Raw genomic sequence first — 24,050 nt, 5'->3', positions numbered from 1 at the left:
GAAGCTTGAGATCTTCTCCACTGGAGCACCTTCCAGCTCTGAGGAGTCTTTGAAACTAGAAGAACACATGACTGGGAAGATAAATTATCACAGCCCTTCCAGAGAGAAAAAAAAACAAAATAAAAAGAAAAGAGGTTACACAATGAATGTGGGTAAAGCAAAAGGGTTTCGTCTAAAAGGGAAAAATGTCCTTCCCAGCTGTTCAAACACATACGTGTCTCTGCAGCACAGAAATTAAATCCAAACACACCACAATGGACCACATGCTGCTTCTCTGCTGTGGGGCTTGAGGAGGCAAAGTGCTTGGGGCAGGAGAGACAGCCTAGCTGGACACCCCTCTAATGAGCCCTCCACTAATTTTATCCCTCCTACAGCACAGAACAAACCAAATCCTACAGAACAGAACAAACCAAATCCCACACTGGCTTTAAATCTTCCCTTTACTTTGCTGGCCAGGCCTTCCAGAATAACAGAAGTGCTGGATTTATGTTGGTTTCAGAACCAAATCAGAAAGAAGATACAATAGGCAAATACAGCTGTTTGCCCCCAGCCCTGTTTTTATTAATGTCAGACAAATATTTTTAAATGGAAACAAGATGAAGCTTTTAGCAGGACCAGCACTCAACAGTAGAAATTATCAGAGAAGGGTCTGTAACAGGCCAAGTGTGTGTGTGATACACAACAAGATGGTTTCTGGGGGACATAGGACATGTCTGGAGGACATAGGACATGTGCTGCTGAGGATGGGAGTGGAAAGGCTGTGCAAAGAAATGAGGCTCTCTAGTCTGCAGCAGTGGCTTCAAACAAAAATCAAGACTTGATGTTAATAAAAATCCCTAAATAAAGATATCCAGCGGTCTGTGTGCTGCACAGAGAGCTGCAGCAGGTCACTCTCTGATGGCAAAGCCACATGCTGAGCTGGCCCCTGCAGCCAGACTGCCCAGGAGCTGACACATCACATGCGGTGACCAAGTGCAGGCAGCCCAAGCACTCGGCATTTCTCAGCAGTGCCGGGCACAACATCTCTGATGACCAGAGAAACATCTGATTCCTCAGCACCCCAGAGGAATATTCAACAGCACTGGCCCCTCACACTGAGCTGTGCCCAGCTGCCACATGTACCCTTCACAGCATCAGCTGGGGACTCTCAGTCTGTGCTGAAAAAGCCTCTAACTCCTACTCTCTGTGTCATGGTTATCTCTGCATCTCCTTCTATGAAGTTGCCCTGATCCAGCACTGGAATTTCTTGGGGCTGCCACAGGGATTTCTCCCCACTGCCTGTATGGTACAGGGAGCCACCAGGTGCCCCAGCTAAGCTCTCCTTAGCAAAACCTTCAGTAAAATGGAGACACTCAGCGGGGGAGTGAGACATGAAGAGTGAACTGAGAATCCGTTCCCAGGAACTCTATCACACACTCCCATTTTTTCTCACACTTGGATGCTGCTCTGCTGGGCTTTGTGACCTTCAAACCTAATTCCTCCAGAACTTACAAGGACTACAACAATCACTCACAGGCAAAGCTAAGTACCTACAAAAAATGCAAATGAAGTTCATGACATTCTCAAACTAGTGGATCTCTTGAATAATCTCTGATAATGTCACTTTCCTGGGAGAATTCTCACGTTCTCTTGCACCAGTTGATGCAGAATCTGTACACAACTAAGCAGTCCAGTGAAGCCTGAAGACAGGCAGACCACCTGTCAGATGTCCTTGCATCCCATGAAAACAGTTTAAACATTCCTAAGTTAAAGGCCAAAACTGCTGAGGTCCAATTTTATCTAGAAATGGGCAGACACATGCAGTGCTCCCTCCTCCAAGCTACTGAAATCAGTTCCTCCAAGGCTCAAGGAGGAGGTGCAATTTATTAATTAAAAAATTCTAATATTAAGTAGTATACTGCTGGCAAAAATTGCAGATCTCTGCAGAGCAGGGCCAGGATAACAGAGACCATGGCAGCACTACCACCTGCCAGCTCAGAGCTCTGTGATGCTCTGGAGACAGCTCTCTAGGATAAGCTGTCCATTCCTAGTGTGGTCTCTGCAGAAGCTGCCAATAACGTAACCAATTAGTGTCGTGTTTAAGCTGTGTGATCTTTATTCACCTCTTTCCCTGCACACAGAGTCTAGCAGAGCACAGATATGCTGTCCATGCCCCGAGGCACAGCTGAAACGGAATAGCATCAGTGTCAGGTCACATGGCCCCAGTTTCATCAGAGGCTGGACTGAGACCAAGCTGATTCCACACAGGCCACTGCACAGTCATCACAAGATAACTGCTGTCAGTTACTACCAAGTGGTGCCCAAAAATCCCCATCATCCTGCACCTGAGTTCAGGTGGTGCTTTATTGCTGAGCACTTGGGAAGGGAGATTTTGGCAATTACACATGGGTGTAGAAATCCAGCTCACCTGTCTCCTGGTTTAAACTCTCGTGAAACCTTGGTCTTCTTCTTCTTGTGCTTCCGCTTCAAGTTTTTGATGGAAAGAGGGATGCTCTTCTTGCGGCAGGTGCCACTGCCACTCTGGGACGAGGCAGTGGAGCTAGCAGAAGAGGTGACAGAACTGGTGTCATCAGTGTCATCAGCTGCCTCATCATCAGCATCCTGCTCCATGGACTGCAGCCGGTAGTCAGGCAGCCCTTCCTCCTTCAGGAGAAAGGGAGGCTGCTGCTGCTGTCGTGCTGCTGTTCCCCCTTTCTCCTTCCCTGTTTCTTCAGGCTGCTCCTCTTTTCTCTCCCCAGGACTTGGTGCACTGTTGGAAGAGTCATCCAGGTCACACTTGGATTCAGGCTTAAGCTCTTCTGATTTTTGGTCAGCAGCTGCAGCAGACTCTTTTTCAGGGGCTTCACTGGTGCTCTGAGACTCTGGGGAGCACGACATGATCTTCACGATCTGCTTCTTCAGCAGCCGTCTCACCTGGAGAGAGCAGACATGGGTCAGACCTGTGCCTGGACACTCATCAGGCTGCCAGCCAGCCTGGGGAATGCTCAGCTTTGTGCAGGAAAAACAGCACCCATGGGGCTCTGCAGATTTCATCTGCACCAGACTACTCTGCAAAGCAGCATCTCACGGTGCTCTGCTCAGGAGCAGCACTGCACTAGTAAAGTCAGTAAAGTAAAGTGAGCTTTGCTCCTTCAGCTTATTTTAACCATGCATTGAACTTTTTTGTTACGAAAGGCCACAAGAAGCTGCCCAAGTAAATCCATGTATCATGCACAGACATGCAGACAGGTCACCATCTACACACTGATGACATCCTGCTATTCTAGGAACACCATGGCTCTACAGCCAGCAGATACAGACCATAGCATGACTCAATTGGCCTAGGAAGCAAAAACAACTTCCTTGTTTCACTGCAGCAAGGATTTAACTGAACATTTCAGCTCCATGAGAATGCTAAGGAAAACAACATGTTTTTATGTCCCAGCTGTCACAGCACACTTGACCCCTGCAAGGTGACACTTCTGTGTTGAGGCCCTGTTCATGTTCTCTCAAGGTGCTAGCTGCATGCTTCACCCAGAGCAGTCAGACTGCTCCACAAGGTGACTTCCCTGCTGGCAGCAACAAGCCATTACTCTTCACAACCACTTCAGGAGTCACATTTCAGACCACATGACTACCAGGAAGATCTCTGCTTTAAAAGCCACAGTGAACAGAAATGCTTACAGAAGTCAACACCTCCCTCAACCCCTCAACTCACCTTTTTGGCTACTGATCCTTCACCCAGGACACAGTTCCTCTCTGGACATTCACAGGTGATTTTTGCAGGTTCCACTTTGTCTGGGAACACGTAGAGGCACCTTTCCCCAAGCTGCCTTTGGGCATGGTCAAAGCACCCCAGACGCTTTACCCTGGCAGAACAGGAGAGCCGTGAGCACAGAACAGTAACAGAACCCAGCAGTGCCCAGAGCCTTCACAGGGCTGGCATGGCCTCACACCAACAGGGCTGCTGCAGGGGTGGCAGAGCACCACACCAAATCATTTCCAGGCACACAATTCTAAAGGAGAAGGGGGAATCTCACCAGGGACTGGGTGGGGATACAAAGGGTTTGGGCAGGACACAAGGCACTCCTCTCCCTGTAGCTCCCCCCCTTCCCTCCAGAGAGAGCTGCCAGGAGACATTTGGGGTTTTTTGCTCTAATTTGAGAGTTGTTCCCCTCCAGTGCAGGAGCTCCAGGCAGAACCCACACTGACAGTGCTGCTGCTCATCTGAATTGTCTTTTGAGCTTTCCCAGCCCATTCCAGCAGCTGCAGCCTGCAGAGGGCACCAGCTACTGCCTGAGCACCAGCCCGGGCTGCAGCCGCACCCCTGAGCCCCACCCCTGACACACACGGAGCTGCAGCCTGCTCCAGGCAGGAGTCGAAGGACAGGGGAAGAAGGAAGCTGCTGCCAGACACCACTCTGTGCACCTGCCAGCTGGAGAGAACTTGGCATTAGCAGGATGCTTGCCCTCGTGCTGGTAACTCAAGTGTCTGCTAAACTAATTTGGAAGTTGCTCTCTCATATTTTTGAAGCTCTGGGATATGCAGGCATGCAATGTGGAAAAAAAAAGTCCCACTGGGAACAGCAGCATTGTGTCTCTTCACTTGGCAGGCCTGTCACCCACAGTCTGCAGGGCCTGAGTGCTGGGAGTGAAAAAGGGTTTTCAAGGGATCTCACCTGGACAGCTTCTCCTGGCTGATTATTGAGGGAGGAGGGCTCACGCTGTCAGTACCTCCAGGACAGAAGCTTTTAGTGATCCAAGTAACCTTTAATTCTACCACCTGTACCTACAATGTAGTGACAGAAAAGACAATTACACACTGCAGAGACTTTCCCAGACCAGTGTCTCAGATCTGAACGTTTACGTACAGGAAAGTGTAAACCTGCTTTTATCATTTCATGTGGGCAAGTGAAGTTTCACTACATCCAGGACAATCACAGTGCTCCCATAGCCTGACCCCTGGCAACAGATTCTACAGCTTTTATCTTCAAGGAAAGACAAGTGACTTGGGAAGGAAGCTATGGTACATGTAAATCAGCAGTCCAATGTCACAAAGAGATATGCTAATGGACTTGGAGCTGCTCCTTCTTTAAGCAAAGAATCAGCAATATTTCTCCCTTTTTGGACAGCATGCAACATTAAGTTTCAATAGAAGATGTGCTCCCACTGCCCTAACGATCAGTAGTACTGCCCTCTGAGTGTGCTGACACATGATTACTTTACAGGGTGCCAGCAGGGACCCTCGCTAGGATGCTAAAAAGTCCTGCCAGTCCCCAGTGAGAAATTTGTCACCTCAGAACACCACAGCCAGAGCACATTTGCTCTTGGGAGGTTACCATGGCAAGCTGACTCTGCTCCAAACAGCCAGCCAGGGACCATGCAAGGCAGAAGGTGGCCATGTGTCATGGTATCAGTCCTTACCTCTTCCACCACCACTCTGAACTTGCTCTTTGTGCTCAGAACAGGCTTCACACCCGAGAGCCACTGCACACTGGAGAACACTTTAGATGGCCCGATGAGGACTTGTCCAGGATAAAAGCCATAAGAATCATCAAAGAAGAGACCCTGTGGGAGAAATGGAGGGAAGAAAAACAGCGTAAAGGACTCTAAGATTTAATATCCCAGCATTTCCCTTCCACCTTTTGTGATCAGTAAAATTAACTATAAAGGTAAAGTCTGCAAGATGCCCATCTCCTGTATCTTGTCCTCTCCTGAAGGCAACCCAGCAGTTCCTATAGCAACCTGCTCTGTCACACATCCAAACAGGACCAGGACTTCGTGCAGGAGAAGCAAAGGTACTTGCAAGAAACAAAAGATGCATATTTCCACACAGAGGTTCTCAGTAACAAGGTAGCCAAGGTCAGCAGGGCAAGGATATCTCTCTCTTTTCCATGCTCTAATTCAAGCACCTGTATCCTTCAGAGGCAAAGGATGTGTGCTTGTCAAATTTAATGTGTAAGTATTATTCTTGTCTCATGTGGATTAGTTTATACGACAGTTCTTTGAAAACAAAAACAGGACAGTAAACACAACAATTGCTTTCCTAGAGCTCTTCCCACTGATACTGAGATTCAGAGTGTGGGGGCGGACAGATCAGTTTAGGGTAGATAAAATACTTAGCATAAAACTGCATTGAGTCTTGTAATTTGTCAGAGGGGATAAGAGCAGTGTGACAAGATCTAAGTCAGGTAACCATCTAACACACAGCAATTCTGAGCACAGGATCAGGAGTAACACGGGAGACAGCCTGTGATTCAGCCCAAACTGTGATTCCCCAGAGGACTCTGTACACTTTAAAGGCAGCCTGACTCAAAACAAGCCATCTCAAAATTGGGTAACCAGAAGCTAAATGTTGCTACAACATCCATTTAGTGAGCAGAAAACACACTGCACAACCCAAAGGAGCAGAGACTGAGGTATTGGAGAATATCGAGTGACAGACCACTCCTTTTCTGTACAGAACCAGAAAACCACAGCAGCACATCCTATTGAACTGAAATTCCATTTACTCTTCAACAAGCTGGCATCAAGTTTTAGCAGAAGTGCAGTTTTAGATCAAAGGGACCTTTGCTTTGAAGGCTGGGAAGGATAAGAGCTCAGTGCTTTGCTAGTTCCTAAGAATCACACGTCATCCTCTGCCATCTCCCAACACTGCTGCCAGCAGTGCAGCAAGGCCCTTAGGAAGAACAAGCAAGCTGTCATCAGCCTTTGAAGGTGAGAGAGGTTAGATCTCATCACACAGCAAACTGTTTTACCCAAAAGCAAGCAAAACCTTCCCTGCCACATGATTTGGAAAATGCCAGTACAGTGGCAGGTCTCAGTTCAAAAAACACCATGGACTGCAGTAACAAGAGACATTCTCTTACATGACCTGAAAACCTGCTTCTAGCAGAACACCTGTTAAACAAAACACCTTTTTCCAGAAGAGGAACAGTTTTTAAAAGCAGTAAATTGATTAAGAGCCTTTAGAAGCACATGAAGACAGAAGGAGCAGTGAGCGAACTGCCTCGACACCAGCTGACAGTGTTACACAAGTTGTTTACAAAAAAACCAGTTGGATGTATCAATTGAAATACCTCCTCAAACCCTGCTGACGACTAACACCACCTCTAAACTGTTACTGTAAGTGATAAAGTCTCAGGATTAATAAATGCCCATGAATTTTGCCTTCTCCCTCCCTCCTGCACAAAAAGTTTCCGAGATAAAGTTGATCAAAAGGACTCTCAGGAGAGCCAGCAGCTCACCGAGTCACTGACGTGGGGACAAACATCATACAGCTTGGCTCCATCTTCTGTGCTCATGGAACACCTGGAAACAGACAGGAGACACATGGTCACATTTCCAGAGCCATCTACCCCAAAAGCAAACAGCACCCAAGGAACTGACACTGCCTGAGCAGGTCTGGCCATACACCCAGCAGTGTATCACTGAGCTTTTATGGGCCAGAGAATAACTCGTTATAGACAAGCTGTAAAAGCATTAAAGGTATCATCTAAAGGTCCCATTCAACATGTGAAAAACCAAGCTAAGTAACAGGCTGGATGCTGGAGAAGATGTGTCTGCTGCAGAAGTCCCATCTGTTAATCACACCATGCTGGGACCTAAAGGCAATTTGGGTGTGTTTTCTTTCCTAATAGCTTCATTTTGAGAGGAAGTTCTGGCATTTCAAATGATTTCATTAGGAAGAGGTTCTGTAAGCAGTACCTCACTTTACACAGCTGTGCAGGAGCTGGTACAAGATTCCAAGCAAAGTTTTAAATTGCACCAGTAACTGCAGGCATTACAGATAGATGTGTGGCTATTTTTCTCTCCTAGTTTAACGCAGACTTCATAACCTTCCAGCCTGGGTTAACTGCACAGTAACACAGTCAAACTCCCAGATGCATCCACCAATCATCTGCTACAGCTCCCACATTAGTCACTTCTCTTAGACTCAGAGCTGGCTGCAGGATTGGGGATTTGATTGTTGTGTTTTAAACATCAATGTCAACACTCAATTTACAAGACAGATGGGCTACTCCCCAGCTGCCAGGCCCATACGCCTCTTGGCCCTCCACTGGTTCCTTCCTTGCCTTGCATCAAGAGTTTTTGGATAAGACAGGCCTCAGTAACAGAGAACATAGTAAATCCATAATGGTTAGCACACAAGTCACTGTCTCACATGCAAGAGAAACAGAATTCAGATCCTTCTGCTGGTTTTGCAGAAATTTCACCACATATTTCTTTCAATATCTCTGGTTAAATCTTTTTCTAGGCTTTGGATTGTGTTTTCATTTATAAAAAAATCAGTGAAAAAGAAAGCTGTTCTATCTTGGGTAGCTTTTTCATCTTTGATAAAAACCACTAGCCTGCAAATTTCCACCATTTCACACACCCTTTTTTAAGGTAAGAATTCTCCCTGCATCTCAGTGAAGTTACGCTCTCCTACTGAGAAACAGTCTGGAACAACCACCCATCTTAAACAGCTACTTTTACAGAGGAGAAACACAGTTTAAAGACCAATGTGCTTTATTTCTGGAGCACTGATCTGCTGGGATTGGAAAAAACTGTCACTTTTCAGACTACAGCTTTTCCAGAGGGTTGTCAATGAATCTCAATGTTTTCAGAGAAAGAAGTATTCTCTTGCTCTACATCTGAATATCATGCAAGCAGATAACTTATCACTATGTAAATGAAGCCCAAACTGTTTCTTGTTCTTATAAAACAGATCAGGATTGTGAAAACCAGGGAGGACAGTTTTCCACAGGAAGGAGAGAAGTACCTGGCTCCATTGGAGAGCTTGAGGATGACCTGGTTCTTCAAGTCATAGACCTTGCCCAGCCAGCAGTCATAGGCTATGTAGTCACCATACATGAAAGGCTGTGATGAAAACAGGAAACAAAACTTTAAAAGTAATTGTTGTAGCTGGAGCCAATTTTATCACTAAGACTATTTTTTCATCCCAGAGGAGCTCATATCCTACTATCTTGCTGCAGGCTGTGACTTGGGATGCGTTATGACATTCCTGCTCTTCACTTCCAAATTATCTTTATCTCAGAGGAAAAAGAACAATGAAAGAACAATGAAACCAACCAGTTGGTTTCCACCTGGTCCCTGGAAACCAACTATCCACTCAAAGACAGAAGCAGATATGTTTGAGACTGTTCCAGCTCAACATGCTTGACTCATCTCAGCATTTTTATAGCCTGTTTAAGCAGCAGTGGTGTTGCAGCTCAGCAGCTCTGGGCCACAGCCACGGGCTGCCCTGGTCAGGCTGCCACCAACTTTCCACACTCAGTGCAGGAGTTCTCACATAATTTAATGTCAGTCTAGCTCTTCAAGACAATTTGGTCTCAGCAATGTGATGAGAAACACAGAACAGATGGGGAGATGAGGAGATGCTGCATCATCTTCTGCTAGGGAGGTTTTTAAAATAAAACCAAACTGCAGATGCATCTTGCACAACATGGATGCTTCGCCTTTGAGAGAGATTTGAAGTACAGCAGCATCCCTCCAAACCACCAGGCCCTGGCTCCCACGTGTATTTTGGCTGTGTTCTCACCCAGATATGCTGCAGGTCTTTGCTGTTGACAGGGTAAAGGATGCAGTTGGTTCCCACCAGCTTCACAGCACACTCGATGTTGACGTCAATTACGGTTCCACACTGACTGTCCTGAAAACACAAAAGAGAAAAAAGGTTTGTTACCTAGGGAAGGTCCTACACACAAATGTATGTTTTGTGTACAAGTCGTAAGTTCAGACAAACTTCAAGACTAAACCCCCTATTATCCTTCAGGTGCTTGTTCTGCAGGGGCATTTCATGCAACACTCTGAGAGCTCAGAAGGTGAGATCACTATTACAGACCTGTAGTGTTTTCTTCACAGTTAGAATCTGAAATAGCTGCTAAAGCAGAGACTCCTACACCTGGTCAAGTAAGACCATACTGTATCAGGTGATAAGTGATTTACTTGCTTTAAAATCTGCCTGGCTCCCAGCTCCACAGGACCACTGTGCAGATACTGCCTTGAGTCAGCAAAGGCAGGGGCAGATCAGCAACAAAACAGAAATTCTTTAAAGCTGTTGTGACTTTAACTCACAATTTTGAAGGACATTATAAATAGTCTTTATTTTGTGTCATAGTGAAAAAAAATCTGGTACCTGTGGCCAAATTTCAAGGTTTGCAGCCAGATAATTCACAGTTGGTCTAATTATAAGATGGTCTGTCATTATCTCCCTCACTTTTTAACGAAGTTTTAATCTTTTTTGTCCCCAAGAAAAGAAGGCATGCTGTCAGGAGCCTTCTGGGGGCAGCTTGGCAGGGAGCACACAATGTGCATGTTGCTCACACATATGGTGGGGGCTGCAAGGAAGGACTGCTAACCCAAACACTGTCAAAGGCAGCAGCTGCCCTGGCCTCCTGACAGCTGGGACAGTCAATATTCTTATTTATTAAAGACCACAAGTCCATTATCAAAGCTGACTGAGGGCCAGCATCACAAATACCCTGGTATGAGCTGTCCTTATCTCAAACATCAAGGTCTCTGCTCCAGCAGGACTCGAGCACAACACTCAAAGGGCTTATACCCTGCAAGAAGTGGATTTGTTTGCTCAGTTCTGTTCTTTCAACCACGGGAAATGTTTAGCCAAGCCTTTCACTCAGAGCCCTGGGCAGCCCTTGTGGGACTCCAGGAGTTTGCTGGTGCTCAACTGATTCAGTTTCATCTTGGGGACTGGCAGTTGGAGCAAAGACAGTCCAGGGTAATTCCTGGACAGACTGCTCAGCCCTTTTGGCTGGCTTGCTTTCCACCTGCCTGCTGCTAGCTCTCTCCTCACCCCAGCCCAGCCCAGCCCAGCGCCCTGCAGCCCCGAGGCTCCCAAGGCAATGGGATCAGGAGAGTGGGGCCTGCCCCAGGCAGAGCTGTGCCAGCACGCCCGGGAGAGCCAGGCTGGCAGACCCCAAAGCAGCAGGGGCTCATTCCCTCCAGCTGCTCCACATATCACTCCCATGCCTTTCCAGAAGGGCTGGGAAGCAAAGGGAGCCTTTCCCAGCTCCAGCTCCATTACAGCAGACTGCAGCTATGCTTGTTGCCTGCACAGGCTGCCAGGAAAGAGCCTAGCAGAGCTGTACAATCACTCTCACCTGAAAAGGGTTGGCCAGAACTACTTTGGCTTCACAACATCTACTGCCAGCACGATTCGAGCCGTGGGATGAGTGAGGCCTGCTCAGAAGTGGCACCTGCTCAACAAACCCACAGCTTCTGCAGGCTACAGCACAGCCACCTGCCCCGCTTTTCCTCCAGAGTCAGCTAAAACAAGTATACCCACACCATCCTCTGGCTGTGCTTTGCAGTTCAGGCCCCATGTTTTAGACTGTTTTTTAGTCAGAATCAAAAAACCCTCCAGAAACAAGTGGCTTGCCCTACACTCTGCATTTCAAAATTAATTTTTTCCCTTAATCAGCAGCCAACATGACAGCAGCTCTGAGACATGATACAATCCAACACCTGTGATTTCTGTGGATCATATTGTCTCCTTGTCTAAAACCCATTTAATGGATGGTGAAAGTACAGCAAGCAATAAAACCAGGACTGGAGTGACTGATGTGCTCCAGCACCCTTCTGCCTGTTCTCTAAGAGAAGGTACCTGCACCACCCCAAAGGTGCCTCCCACCTAACACAGCTGGGTGCTATTAGTCATGGCCAAGAGCAACAGGTTTAGATCAGCTTCCTTCTCCTTCCAGTTATAAAATGCTTGAGCAAGTGCAGAGGCCTGTCTGTGGTTAAGAAAGCAGAGATCAATGTTGTGAGCAGCCCCAGGACCTACAGGGCTGTGTCAAATCACAGTTCTCCTCCCTCACCTGCCCCTGAACCCTCCTTTATTATGGGTTTACTTATTTCCCTATCACATGAAACATTAGCCTGCGACAGAGGATGCAGATTCGCAGGCTGAGGGGTTCTGCTGAATCACTGAGTTTATAGCAGTGCTCAGCAGTGCAGTCCCAGAAAGAGACATTGCCAACTTGTCTCACCTCCAGGGCAGGTCCTCAGCTGGGCACAGCTCAAACACACCCATCCTTTCATTAGCTTATCCCATTAAAGGAGGGGCCAAATGAAACGAGCTGACATTTCACAGCTCTGTTACAAAATCCATTTCCATCAATTCCAACAGCAGAACTGGAAAAGGGAGGAGACTGAACTGAGTGAGGAGAGCTGATGGGTTCAAGCCATACTCATTCCACAACTGAGTGCACTCCCTAGATCTTGTTCCTGCTTCTTCAGGTACCCTGACATCAGGCACCACACTGGAGATAATGAGTATTTAAGCAGTGAATGGATTCCTTCCCCATCAGAGACAAGGCTTTAAGGCAGACCAGCAAACTCCCATCCAAGAGTGCAGCAGCCCTGGAAACACAGCCATCAATCCCATATCTTCCACCTCTCATCCTTCTATTCTTTCCCTCAGCACTCTTTCCTAATAAGAGGATCTTTACACCACCTTTATTCCTTTGTTTAAAAGGGACAGCATAGCCCAGAATCCTTTGAAACAACAAAATCCAGGTGTCTGACAGATTACAGACCTACTTCTTACCTTTTCCCCAATTTAGCATATCATCTGGAAAAATTACCTCTGCCATTTCTCCTGCTTCTCATCCAGCTGGATTAGACTTTCAGGCCCGACTGCATTCATTGAAAATAATTTCATTTTATACCTTTCCCCCTGAAGCTGTCTTTTCCCACACTCAGTGCTCAATGAGAAGCACATGGATTTTGAGTCAGCTCTCCTCTCTTGAGGAACAGAGGATTTCGAGTTCTTCTGGCTCAAGGTTAAAAACAAGCCCTAAGACTGTGTGGAATACAGAATAAGTTCCACATTCTCCATTTGCCAGGCCAACTGGTGCAGGGCAACCATCCCACATCCTGAATTTGGCAGGCTGACACTTACAGGTTTTCTATTTTAAATGCTCCTGTAATTTTTTGGGATAAATCTGTTAGCAAGTGAAGGTTGTCTTTGAGATAAAGGGGGTTTATTGTTTAACTCACCCCCACTAACATTTAGAAACATTTGAGGGTGAGGACATGGAAGTCATCCTCAGATTTGTTACACTTTTTAATAGAGAGAAGAAATTAAGCTATAATCTCACCATTCCATCAATTAAAAAAATGAAGTTACTGGGCACAAGGGTCAAGCGAATACCATTATTTAAACATGCAAACCAACAAAAATGAATGTGCAAGACAACTGCTGGGTACATATCTACCCAAGCATGTGCAGCAAGCCAGGGGAGCCAATTTCTGCTCAAATGAGAATGGAAAATGCAAACAAAAGCAGCACATCCATGTTTGCCAAGAGGAGAACAACCTGCTGTCCTGAAAGCTTAAAATGACTTTAAGAAGCACTGGATAAACAGTTGAGAGATAGGACTCAAAGCATGCCCCTGAGTGAAAAGAACATTCTGACAGCTCCAGCTGTGCCAGGTACAACACTGTGAACAGCCTATAATTCCAGTTTCTACCTGTTCATTGTTTTGGATGAGAACTCTTTCATAAAGCTGCAGTTTTAGAAAAAAATGTTGACTTCAAATTTCCATTTCAAACAACCATTAAATTTCTTAAGGAAATACTTTGCTTCAGCAATTTTAAAATTATTATTCAAACTTCTCATTCCTTTGTTTTCCCCTTTGTAATATGCTGTGAAAAAGGGAGTGGGTTTACTTTTATTAATTGACAAAAAAGGCTTTATTTAAAAATAACAAAAATCCAAACAAGCCAGACAGGTCAGAGAATAGCCTTCTCTATCCCTGCACCAGGCTGCACACCATGTGGTGCAACTGCAGCAGTTAGTGGCCAGCTGCTTCCTTCTTCACAGCCCTGGTAGCCACATTGCTGGAAGCAAGTCAAGAGAAGATAGAGGCAAGCACATGGCAAGGCCATATGGCTCAGGGTTAGAGGTTAGCTCTGAGCCACAGCAAGAAACTGCCAACCTTGCTGAGCTCCTAAAGAGTGCACATCCCATCTGATCATCAATACTCAACAATCTCCCCAGTATTCCCTACACAAAACCCAAATCCACACATCTCTGATAGACACAAGTGCCATACAACTAGAACAGAGGGGCTGGGACATAGAACAGCATCCAGAAAGAGCAAAGGGAACAATTATCAGCTGCTGTTTAAGAACCAGCTTCTTTCTGTCAACCCAGCTGTGTTGGATGCTCCAGCAGTGTTGGGTTTGCTGAATTTCTGGGAGAAGCTGGAAAAAATGCTGCTTACTGTAGATTGAGAGGTGTGTCTGAAAATATTCCCTCCAAATTCTCTACCAGAGCATACAAAGAGGCAAAGGCAAGCGGTGGAACTGGGATCTGCCCCCACTCCAACCTCCCTGTTAGGTCTGGGAGAATAGGTCCACAGTCCCCACATCTCAGAATGGATTAATGTAAAACTAAGAATGGCAGGGTAGACAGGCTTCTTGTCTCCTTCCCTGACCATGCCCAGGACTGCTTGCTCAGGAGACCTTTGCAGCTATGCAACTGTACAGAGGCAGCCTTAGCAGAATTCCATTTTCACTGGAGGCAGCTAAGTCTATCCAACACACGAAAAATAGAACAACCTCAAAGCATTACTGTCTAGCTCCATTCAGGCAAATTGGCAAGTCCTAGAAACCTATGCAGCAGTATCACAATCAAAAAGGGACAAAGAAAAAAAAGCACTTACACTGGAGCTCATGTGTCTGACCACATCTCGAGGGACCACTGAACGATCTTCAAGCTTCAGCTAAGGAGAGAGAGAGAGAGAGATTGACTTTAGTGATGACCCCAGATGACACTCAGTCAGAAATAACATGACAAATACAAATGCACAGTATCCCAATCCTCCAGACTGAGGAGGATTGCAGCGGAGGATGCTGAGGCACTTCCATACACAGAGTTAATCCCATTGGCACACTTGCAAAATCCAGTTGACAGATCTGGGGATCCATCCATGACTGTGCTCTAAGTCAGCAGACACATCAAAAAGGGTGCAGACATTGACTCATTCATCCCCTCAAGTCTGCCTCTCCTCTTCCTCTGCCTGCACCATGCATCATTTCCTACCCACATCCAGTCTATGTAGTAGAGAAGACAGAAGACACACAAAGCAGCACATCACACCACAGCTCTGTATCTCATCTTTATGCTTTTCACCCAAGATTCTCCCAAATATATGTGGAAAGCCTGTTTGGCTTGGGACACAAAGCAAGGTCCTCTACAGTAAGAAGTCTTGGCTGGCAGGAGAATAGTTGACAAATCCACTGCAGCAAGCACTTGTCTTGAAAAAAAAAAAAAAAGGAAAAGAAATGGCTGTTTCTGCACTTAGAAGCTCTCTAAGGTACATGCAGGTAACAAACATCAATAAGGTCATGGATAAAGTCAAAGCACTGCTTACTCCAGCTCCTGCTAAAACACTTGCTGGCAAAGAGCTCGTTCTGGCAACAAAGGATGTGGTTGGACCATCTTTATGTACCCTACAGCAGCTCACACAGACCTGTGGACACCAGGAGTGCTCCTGGAAAGGGAAAGCATCACTTGATGAATCTCCAGTGATTAACCAAGTGATGTCCTTCCAAAAGTGGCCCTTCATCCAGCTGTTTCAGTGACCTCAAGACTACTTGCAGGCTATTTCATTAAGTGTTTTCAACAAGCTTAAAACTACAAAATGCAGCTGCCATTGAATACACTGGAATGCTACATGAGGGATGATGTCCTATGGGAGGCCACAAGACTGAACTCCAATTTCAGGCTTGCTCAGCCTCCCAGTAACTCAGCTAAAATCTCCCTCTGCTAAACAGGGAGAAGCCTCATCTGCATTTCAGTGGTCCAGAAGTTATTTGCATTGGTACATCACTGAGCCCTGCAAACACACTCATTACACACCCGGTGCTCTGGGAAGTGCCACATGAACGCACCATCAGGGACACAGCCTCTCTCACATGTCACTTTCAGAACCAGCCGTGCCACTCCTGCTGCGTTCCGGGCTTTTCCTTGTTCATCCCAGCCTGAACTCCACTGTGCTCTGTCAGCATTTCATCCTAACCCACTCCCTGGCTTACAGCCTGCTTTACTAAGTTAGACAAATCTGTAATTCAAGGCCAGGATCTGGAATTAAACCAAAGGATCTGAGTATTTATCATCTTCTTGACTGTGTGTTTCAGTAAGAGAGGAAGAGACCCAGCCAGGCAGGCTTTTAGACCCAACTTCTGGAGTCAGAACCACACCAGAGTGGGAAACCTGAAGCCCACAGCACATTTCCAGATTGTAGAATTGTTTTCACTGCCTCCCACATCCCACTGCGGTACATAGATAGACATCAATTTTTATGAAGTTTTCTAAAATTATTTGTTAAAATAAGTACTGTATAGGCAGCCTTTTAAAATCCAGAATCAGGCTGCAACATTTACATTCCAGTAAGTAGTCAAGCATGAGGAGCAGTTTGGGTACTGTAACTGAAGTATTCTCGCTGCACAGCTCCAAGTGTATGATGATACTTTCATTTCAAAATGCATTAGGGCTTAAATTGATGCATTATGTTTCAACACACCACTCAGCCATACTGTTTCCTATGATGCAGCCTCTGAAGAACCCAGATCATTAAGATGATTTGATGTTACCCAGCAGCAGCAATATCTTTGGGTTAGTCAATGCTGATAAATCACAGAAGCTGTAAATCAGCAGCATTCCCATTTTGTGATCCTTCCTCAAGAATATAATCATACCAATTCTTCCCAAAGCAAAGCATAAAACTTCCTCTACAGGGGGACTATATTTAACCTATTTTCAGGTCTCTTGGCTTTTAAAGGTAGCATTATTTTCAGCTACATGTGCCAGACCCACCTGTCTCAGTAGCAAGAAAAAGCAAGCCAAGGAGCAGGCAGAATGCCAGCATCAACAATAAATACTTCACAGGTCTGTCATGTCACAAAAGACTCAAAAGCCACAAGAAACCCAACCAGAGTCAGCTGGAATGGCTGCTGATGAACACAACAGTTCAGTGATTCCTCCTGTCCTCTGTCACACCCAGAGCAATGCGATCATCAACCAATGGACAGCCTTCCTCCCTCAGCTCTGAGGGAATTCTGTTGCAGAAGCACTTTTAAAATAGGTCCTCACAGTTGCTATATTTACATCTATGAAAGTCAGCACTAACATGGCTGGGTTTCTGTTCTAGCCACGTGCCTCAGCAATAGCCCCAAGAATGAGAAACAGCAGTTTCCCAGAGATGCTCTGAGGAATCCTATGCTCCTGTATGCCAAGCTGAACTCCCTCCTCAAATGCAAGATGTGTTTGTGTTGCTTTTTAAAAAATAAATTCACTATTACAAATGTTAAATAAGGCAAACCAAAGACACTCATCACTATACACACATTTTGCCCGGGTGAAGAGGGATGACACACCAGCCTGGGGTCAGTTATGTTCCTTAGGGCCTCGACTGCAAAGAGAAGTGGCAGAACAGCTCTGGCCCCCATTTATTTCCTTTGCTATTCAGATGCTCTCTTGGTGCTCAGCACTGAATCAGTGCCTGAGCTCCACAGCAAATTTACTCATCAAAAGGCAGCAGCTGCAATCTGGAGAACACCTGATAGTTTAGCAGGGCTGATGATGCTCTCAAACCACACACAGCAGGAGGAGTACACAAATTCTGATTTTCTGCATAGATAACAAGCACCAACAGGAGCACATTCACCTTCTCAGCTGAGTCATCTCACCTCAAATGAAATAAGGGAGCCATCAGGGCTCACACCTGGAACTGGGCAGACTGGGAGAGGACAGACACTTCCACTGAGCATTAGTTCATTAAGCCTTGGGAGCTTTCTGCTTTCATGCACTTGCCCAATTTTTTATTACAAACTTGTTATTTGAAACAAAATCTTTGTGGTTTGGGTTTTGTTTGTTTAAACTAACAGCAAAGGTTGAGAGAGATGTCTGACAGAAAACTGAATTCCCACTTAAGCAAACAATTTGGCAGTGAGGAGCAAACATCCCCAGGCAGGGGTGGGCTAAACTCCCACTGTAACTCTGGGTTTTATCTCTCAACTCCCCTGAACAAATGCAATATATGGTGCCAATTTTCCTCTCCAACAACTCCCTGCTGACAAGAGCTCAAAACCAGAACAATTTACTTTGATGATCTGGACTAGCCACAAATGCCAAATACTGTGGCAGGTAAATAAGCAACAATCACTTCTGAAGTTCAGTGGCAAATAATATGGGAGTTGCTGGGATTGATGTAGGGACAAGCAGCCCTGGGTGGTGTGAATCCAAACAAACTGAGCACTCGAGATACTCAGTAGTGCCATAAATCCCTGGTCTCTCTCTGCCTAACTTAGGCAGAGCTTAAATTCACTAATTAGCAATTTAGGTTTGCTTGTAACATCACTGGTACCCAACAGTGGACAAAAACCACTCCCGCTACCAGTGTCACCCTCTCTCAGAATGTTTTATCCAACAAAGGAGAAAGGACAACTCATTCACACTTACTGCCACCACATCCCTTCCTTTCCTATTCCCACAAAGATTCTTTTCTGCATGGGGCAGGAGTCTTGGTATTTCACTTCAGGAGAAACAGAAGGTGATAATTCTGCCTGCAAATAGCATTTTGGTTTGCTACTGCCACACTGCACTCCAGGTAAACAATATTGTCACAGGAGGTAGGGATGAAAAAACTGTCCCCTGCTCCAAACATCCCAAGAACAGAAGCTGGGGACAAGTTTAAACACAGACAGGAACCTGAATGCATCAACACACAGTCCTTGGTTGTTCAGTCTCAAACATGCCAGGACATACCTTCCTTCAGAGGGGCTGACTGCTGAGCTGCATTGCAGGTTCATCCCACACTGGGACACCAGGAAGGACAGGAGACCCTGGCACTGTGACTCAACACTCAGCTACACGCAGATGTGGGAGCACACCTTCCACTCCATCAATCATGAGTTTACAGCTGCATTTCTGCTCAGCTGCCCAGCAACAGAGAGCACCCTGGCTGTGGGAGAGGGCACCTGATGCACTATAATGCCTGCCAGTGCCAGCTGCCCGTGTTAAAGTTCACGCTTGGCCAGTGCTGTCTCAGATTCTGGAGCAGCTGAGGGAGCTGGGGAGGCTCAGCCTTGAGAAAAGCAGGCTCAGGGGGGGACATCTTCCTTTTCTGCAACTCCCTGATAGAAGCTGTAGACAGGTGGGGGTCAGCCTCTTCTCCCAGGTAACAAGACAAGAGGAAGCAGCCTCACATTGTGCCAGGAGAGCTTTAGACTGGATATTAGGAAAAATTCTTCATCAAAAGGGCTGTCAAGCACTGGCACAGGCTGCCCAGGGAAGTGGCAGAGTCACCATCCCTGGAGGGATTTAGAAGATGTGCGGCTGTAACTCTTGGGGACATCATTTGGGGTAGGTTTGGCAGGGCTGAGTTAATGGTTGAAAAGAGAATGAATGGAAAGTCTTTTCCAACCTAAAGAACTGCAGTGACTGACCAATAAAGAATTACATGTGCTCAATTACATACAGCACAGAATTACATACAATAAAGAATTACATTTGTGGGACAGCGTGATCCCACAGCCTCTACCTCCAACGCAATCACTGTGGTGACAACATCACTTTCTATTCCAGACACATTCTGAATTTCATCCTCCAAAACAAGAGCTCTGGAAATAAGCTCGTACAGATGGAAGAGAAAAAGCAGCACACACGTGGGTATCTGCTTATAAAAATGAGAATATAAGGTACCACAAAAAAATGGAGGAAAGCACAATGCTGGAATGAAATTCTGTAGGTTGACCTGAACTGCTGTATTATGGTTGAGATGTTTATCCAGCTGACTCAGAAGTGAATTATCTATCATGAAAGATGCTTCTGCCTCTTGACTTCAGCTAGGACTTGGACAGCAGTGGCCACCAACAAAGGCAGAGAGGCCAGGCTGTGACCTGCACAGACCTGTCACTTCCACTCTGGGCTACTTGCCCATCTCACAGGTCCCAACCCTCCCCTTGCACATCTTGTATAACTGATATTAATTTCAAGTACTGCTTCCAGGCTCTGCACCTACAAATGTAAACAAAAAAAAAGTAAAAAAAGAAATTGCTTGCAATTTTGTGAAGCCTATTTTGAATTCTCTCAATGGGACTAAGAAAGTGTGAGGGGGAAAATAATAATGCCTTTTTTAGATGTATTATCATTTTCTGGCCTCCTTTTTAGTGAAGCCAAGGTTTTATCCATAGAAGACATGTCACACTTGTCTTTTTGTGACAATGGACAAACATTGTGATGGAGAAGATACAAACTAGGTACTTGATTTCTGTTCAACATCAACAGGTAGAACTTTAGACTCTCACAGATGGAGGTTTTTTTAAGCTGCACTGGAGAGTTCTCCTGGCAAGTCAATATCTGAAGTGTTCTGGAGTTAAAAATTAATCCATTCCCTGGGACATTCCTCCAGGGTCACCAGGACTGTCACTGTCCTATAAACCCCACATTAGCATTGTTTTGAATGGACAGCATCTACTTGAGAGCTTGGAAGTTGCCATGGAAACTTGTAACATCAATGCTCAGAAGATGAATAAAACCCACAGGTTAAGAGCAAACCACAGGGAAAGCAACTACTGCAGCAACAGGTAACAAGGCATGACAGACCTCTCCAAACCTCAGTACCACACTCCATAACCAGTTAAAGCTAAACCCAAATGCCTGGTGCTGGGAAAAGGTAAAACCTTGCTTCACTGAGCTGACAGGCAGGCTCCTTGGAGGTATTTTGAAAGACCTGGACAACCTCTCACCACCTGAAATAGCAAATGATGTACCACAGTCCCCATGCCTGGTTTCTAAATCCAAAAGCAAACAGATCCTTTTCTCCTCCAGTCCTGAAGCTGTGGCTTGGAAACTTCCATCAGATGCAATGGTTTGTGACTGGGACACTGCCAGGCTCTTACTGGAGGTTAAGAGGAAACCTCCTTACTACATGAAGCAGCTCCCGGCCACCAATCTCCAGCCCCAGGCACTAGGAGAAAACAAAGCAGCTCCAGAGCTGCCTTGACACTGGAAGGGCTGTGGGGAGGGTGCTCATGGAAATGGACAGGAGGCAGCACAACTGGCAGTAGCCAACTCAACTCAGCATCCCCTAGTTCTTATTTTTATAACTCTAAGGCCTGATTACACACTCAAATTCACCTCAGCTAAAACAGCAGTGTAGCAATCAACTCAACACAAGCTGCTTTTATTTTAGATTTAGATGAGGTGTCTAAAAAAGCAAGTCAGCTGTCCAAATATAGCATGGATACAGCAAGTTAGATGACAAAAGTTCAGAAATTCAATGACCCAGAAGACCTGAAGCCAAGATATTAAAATATCTTTTCAGTATCAACACATTACCAATGGCATCACATACTACTCTTGGAAAAGTATGTTCCATATCCAAAGTTCACCTCCCGTGAAAGACTTGTGTTACATTGATCAGATTGCATTGCATGTGAGCAGTTGTAAAAAGCAAGGACAGAAGAAAAAGCAACAGCAGAGAATCCCCTGGAAGCTCAGAGTTGATTCACACTGTGACATTTGAAGTGGCACATGTTGCTTCACTTCTAACTGGAGTTTTACAGCCACACTGGGGTTTTATGGGAAAGAAAGATGGGCAAATGGGACAGAAGACAGACTACTAGAAACTTAACACTCCTGAGAACTAAAATTCTACTACCCAGAACAGCTGAACAATGAGCTACACAAAACAGAGAGTTTTAAAAACAGCCCTTGAGGGATGCAGCTGCAAAAATATGAAAATAAATCTTTTGCACTGATTGGTACAAAAGTTCTGCCTAGGACACCTTCTGGCTACTCCTACATGGCAAGCACAAGTAGTCTGTGGCTCTTCCAGACAAAAAAATCAAAGGCTCAGGAGGCTGTGGAGACTCCTGCATTACTTACAGAAGAACTATACCCTTCTGGGGCAAGGTCTAAACTTTCACCTGCACAAGTATTAAATGTCAGAGTAGTATGTGGCTTCCTACACCAGCACAGAACTGAGCTGGTCACTGCTCTGCCACATAACTCATACCTTTAATTCACAGGATAGTTTGGGCTGGAAGGGACTTTAAAACCATCTTGTTCCACCCCCTGCCATGGGCAGGGACACATTCCACTATCCCAGGCTCCAAGCTCTGTCCAACCTGGCCATAAACACTTCCAGGGATGGGGCAGCCACAGCTTCTCTGGGCAACCTGTATACATGTGGAGATTTTCACCCATTTTACTTTAGCATTGCTCTGCATTTTCGTAATATGATATTGCTTCTCATCTGAAAGCACTCAAAGAATAACAAAAGGAGAAAATATTTAAGTTACTTAGGATTGCATCAGGAGATTAAAATTTTGTTCAAATATGAACAACTGAACTAACTCTGAAGAGCCTTGAGTGACTCAGGAACACACAGTTCCACTTGGTTTGCTCAAAGCAGGGGAAGGACAGCAAGCAGCATCTTTGTTTCCTGTATTGTGTACAAGAGTCCAAAAGCTTGTTCATGAGGCTGCTTTGGGCAGTGCAAAACATCCCTCTGAAAGGTCAGGTTGATGATTAACTTCAGGTACAGAAGGACAGCACAGGGGTAGGCAGCAGGGGTGCTAAAATGCTCCCGGATCTGAAATAGATGTTTTAGAACACTTCACAAAGGCTAAGATGAAACCAAGACAGCTTTGCATCGCAGCAGCTCTACCTGCAGGCAGTCACCTGATCACAGATTGCAATTCTTTTGTTCATGCAACCAGCAGCTCTGAATCTGCCAATCATCCAACATTCAGCACAAGCTGAGATTCACCACTAAGCCAACCCCAAGTAGTGCCTGTTACCTGCAAACTACTGTGGATTGATTGTACAGTTTGAACATAACATTTTTTTCAGAAAACAAGAAAAAGGCATGGCCTAAAGCAGAATTTCCTAATTAGCTCATGAAGATTCCATCAGTGGTAGGGATGAACACAGCAGTTTCCAGCCCCAGGCCAGCACACACTGCTCTAAAACACACTTGCCTGTCACCACCTGAATTGCCTACAAATCTCCAAGCCCCCTGCACTAAGGGAACATGATTTTTTATCTAATTACACACAAACTGTATCCAAGGCTGCCAGAGCCAGGCAGCACCTGCCATCATGCAGAGTCACTGAGTAAACAACAAGTGAGTTCGTGGCAGGCAGCAAAGAGAAGTCTCTGTGACACCCACAGGAGACCAGGCAATCTGAAAAATGAGAACTAGATCCACATCACTACTCCCTTTTGACATTGCCAGAGGTGCAGGGAGCCTTGTAACACAGCAGCTTCAAAATCCAGCTGTGTCATTAGTTCTGATAATCTCCCAACGCTGTGAAGCCTCCCTGGGGACCTGCAGCTCTCGTAAGACAAAGTGACAGCTCTGTAATTTGTCTTTATGACATATTATGGAGACACAGAAACCTGAAGTCACTCAGCTGAGTCCTTTCCAACTGCAGGCTGGAGCTTCCTGAGTCTCCCCTATTTTCACATTGATCCGCAATGGACTTGCAGATATTTTTGCTCCTGACCACACCATCTGTTTTTATTTTTGTCTTCTACATTATTTTTGGGTAATAAAGTACAAAACTCTTTTCACAGCAAGTTCTGGTCTTTCAGTCACAGCCAAACAATGCAGGATCTTCCCCTCCTCCCAACAAATATCACCTTTGAGCCTCCTGGCAGAAAGACACTGAAATATTCTACTTTCCTTTGCCAAGAGATAGAATTTAGTTAAAAAGTCTGAATAAGTCATTGGATGAAACAAAATTGCACTGTGATTGTAATGAGGGTAAATGCTGTGCTTTGGAGAAGAAAAATTTGGCTTTAACAGAAATCTTTTGCTAAGCAAAAGTAAACCTTCTATTTGGATTTCCCTTGTCCAAGAAGTACATTTATTTTACTGACAACAAATAACTTCTCTGGTTCTGCATATTTACATGACATTTTGGAAAACACTACAACACAGACTCCCTGGCCCAGTGAATTCCCCACTCTGAAAAAGAAGTACAAGGCAGCAGTTCAAGGGAAGGAAGATAAGACAACAGGAAGGTTAC

At 45.5% G+C, this 24,050-nt stretch overlaps 1 protein-coding gene across 3 annotated transcripts in view; it reads right to left on the bottom strand.

The window, feature by feature from the left end:
* The window catches only part of UBE2O (ubiquitin conjugating enzyme E2 O), a 62,434-nt gene that overhangs the window by 14,275 nt on the left and 24,109 nt on the right, over positions 1 to 24,050 (bottom strand). For 2 of the 3 annotated variants that reach the window (XM_068209405.1, XM_068209407.1), the window contains exons 2-9: positions 14,672 to 14,731; positions 9,523 to 9,633; positions 8,743 to 8,840; positions 7,226 to 7,289; positions 5,403 to 5,546; positions 4,658 to 4,767; positions 3,698 to 3,848; positions 2,408 to 2,913 (exon numbers count right to left, since the gene is read on the bottom strand). In XM_068209405.1, coding sequence (XP_068065506.1) covers positions 2,408 to 2,913; positions 3,698 to 3,848; positions 4,658 to 4,767; positions 5,403 to 5,546; positions 7,226 to 7,289; positions 8,743 to 8,840; positions 9,523 to 9,633; positions 14,672 to 14,731 — 1,244 coding nt within the window. The remainder of the gene's footprint in view (positions 1 to 2,407; positions 2,914 to 3,697; positions 3,849 to 4,657; positions 4,768 to 5,402; positions 5,547 to 7,225; positions 7,290 to 8,742; positions 8,841 to 9,522; positions 9,634 to 14,671; positions 14,732 to 24,050) is intronic. The other variant, XM_068209406.1, reaches the window with a different exon arrangement.

The sequence above is a fragment of the Anomalospiza imberbis genome, chromosome 19 (genome assembly GCF_031753505.1).
Source record: "Anomalospiza imberbis isolate Cuckoo-Finch-1a 21T00152 chromosome 19, ASM3175350v1, whole genome shotgun sequence".
In the NCBI taxonomy this organism is placed as follows: domain Eukaryota; kingdom Metazoa; phylum Chordata; class Aves; order Passeriformes; family Viduidae; genus Anomalospiza; species Anomalospiza imberbis.
This window is presented reverse-complemented; position numbering and strand designations above follow the sequence as displayed.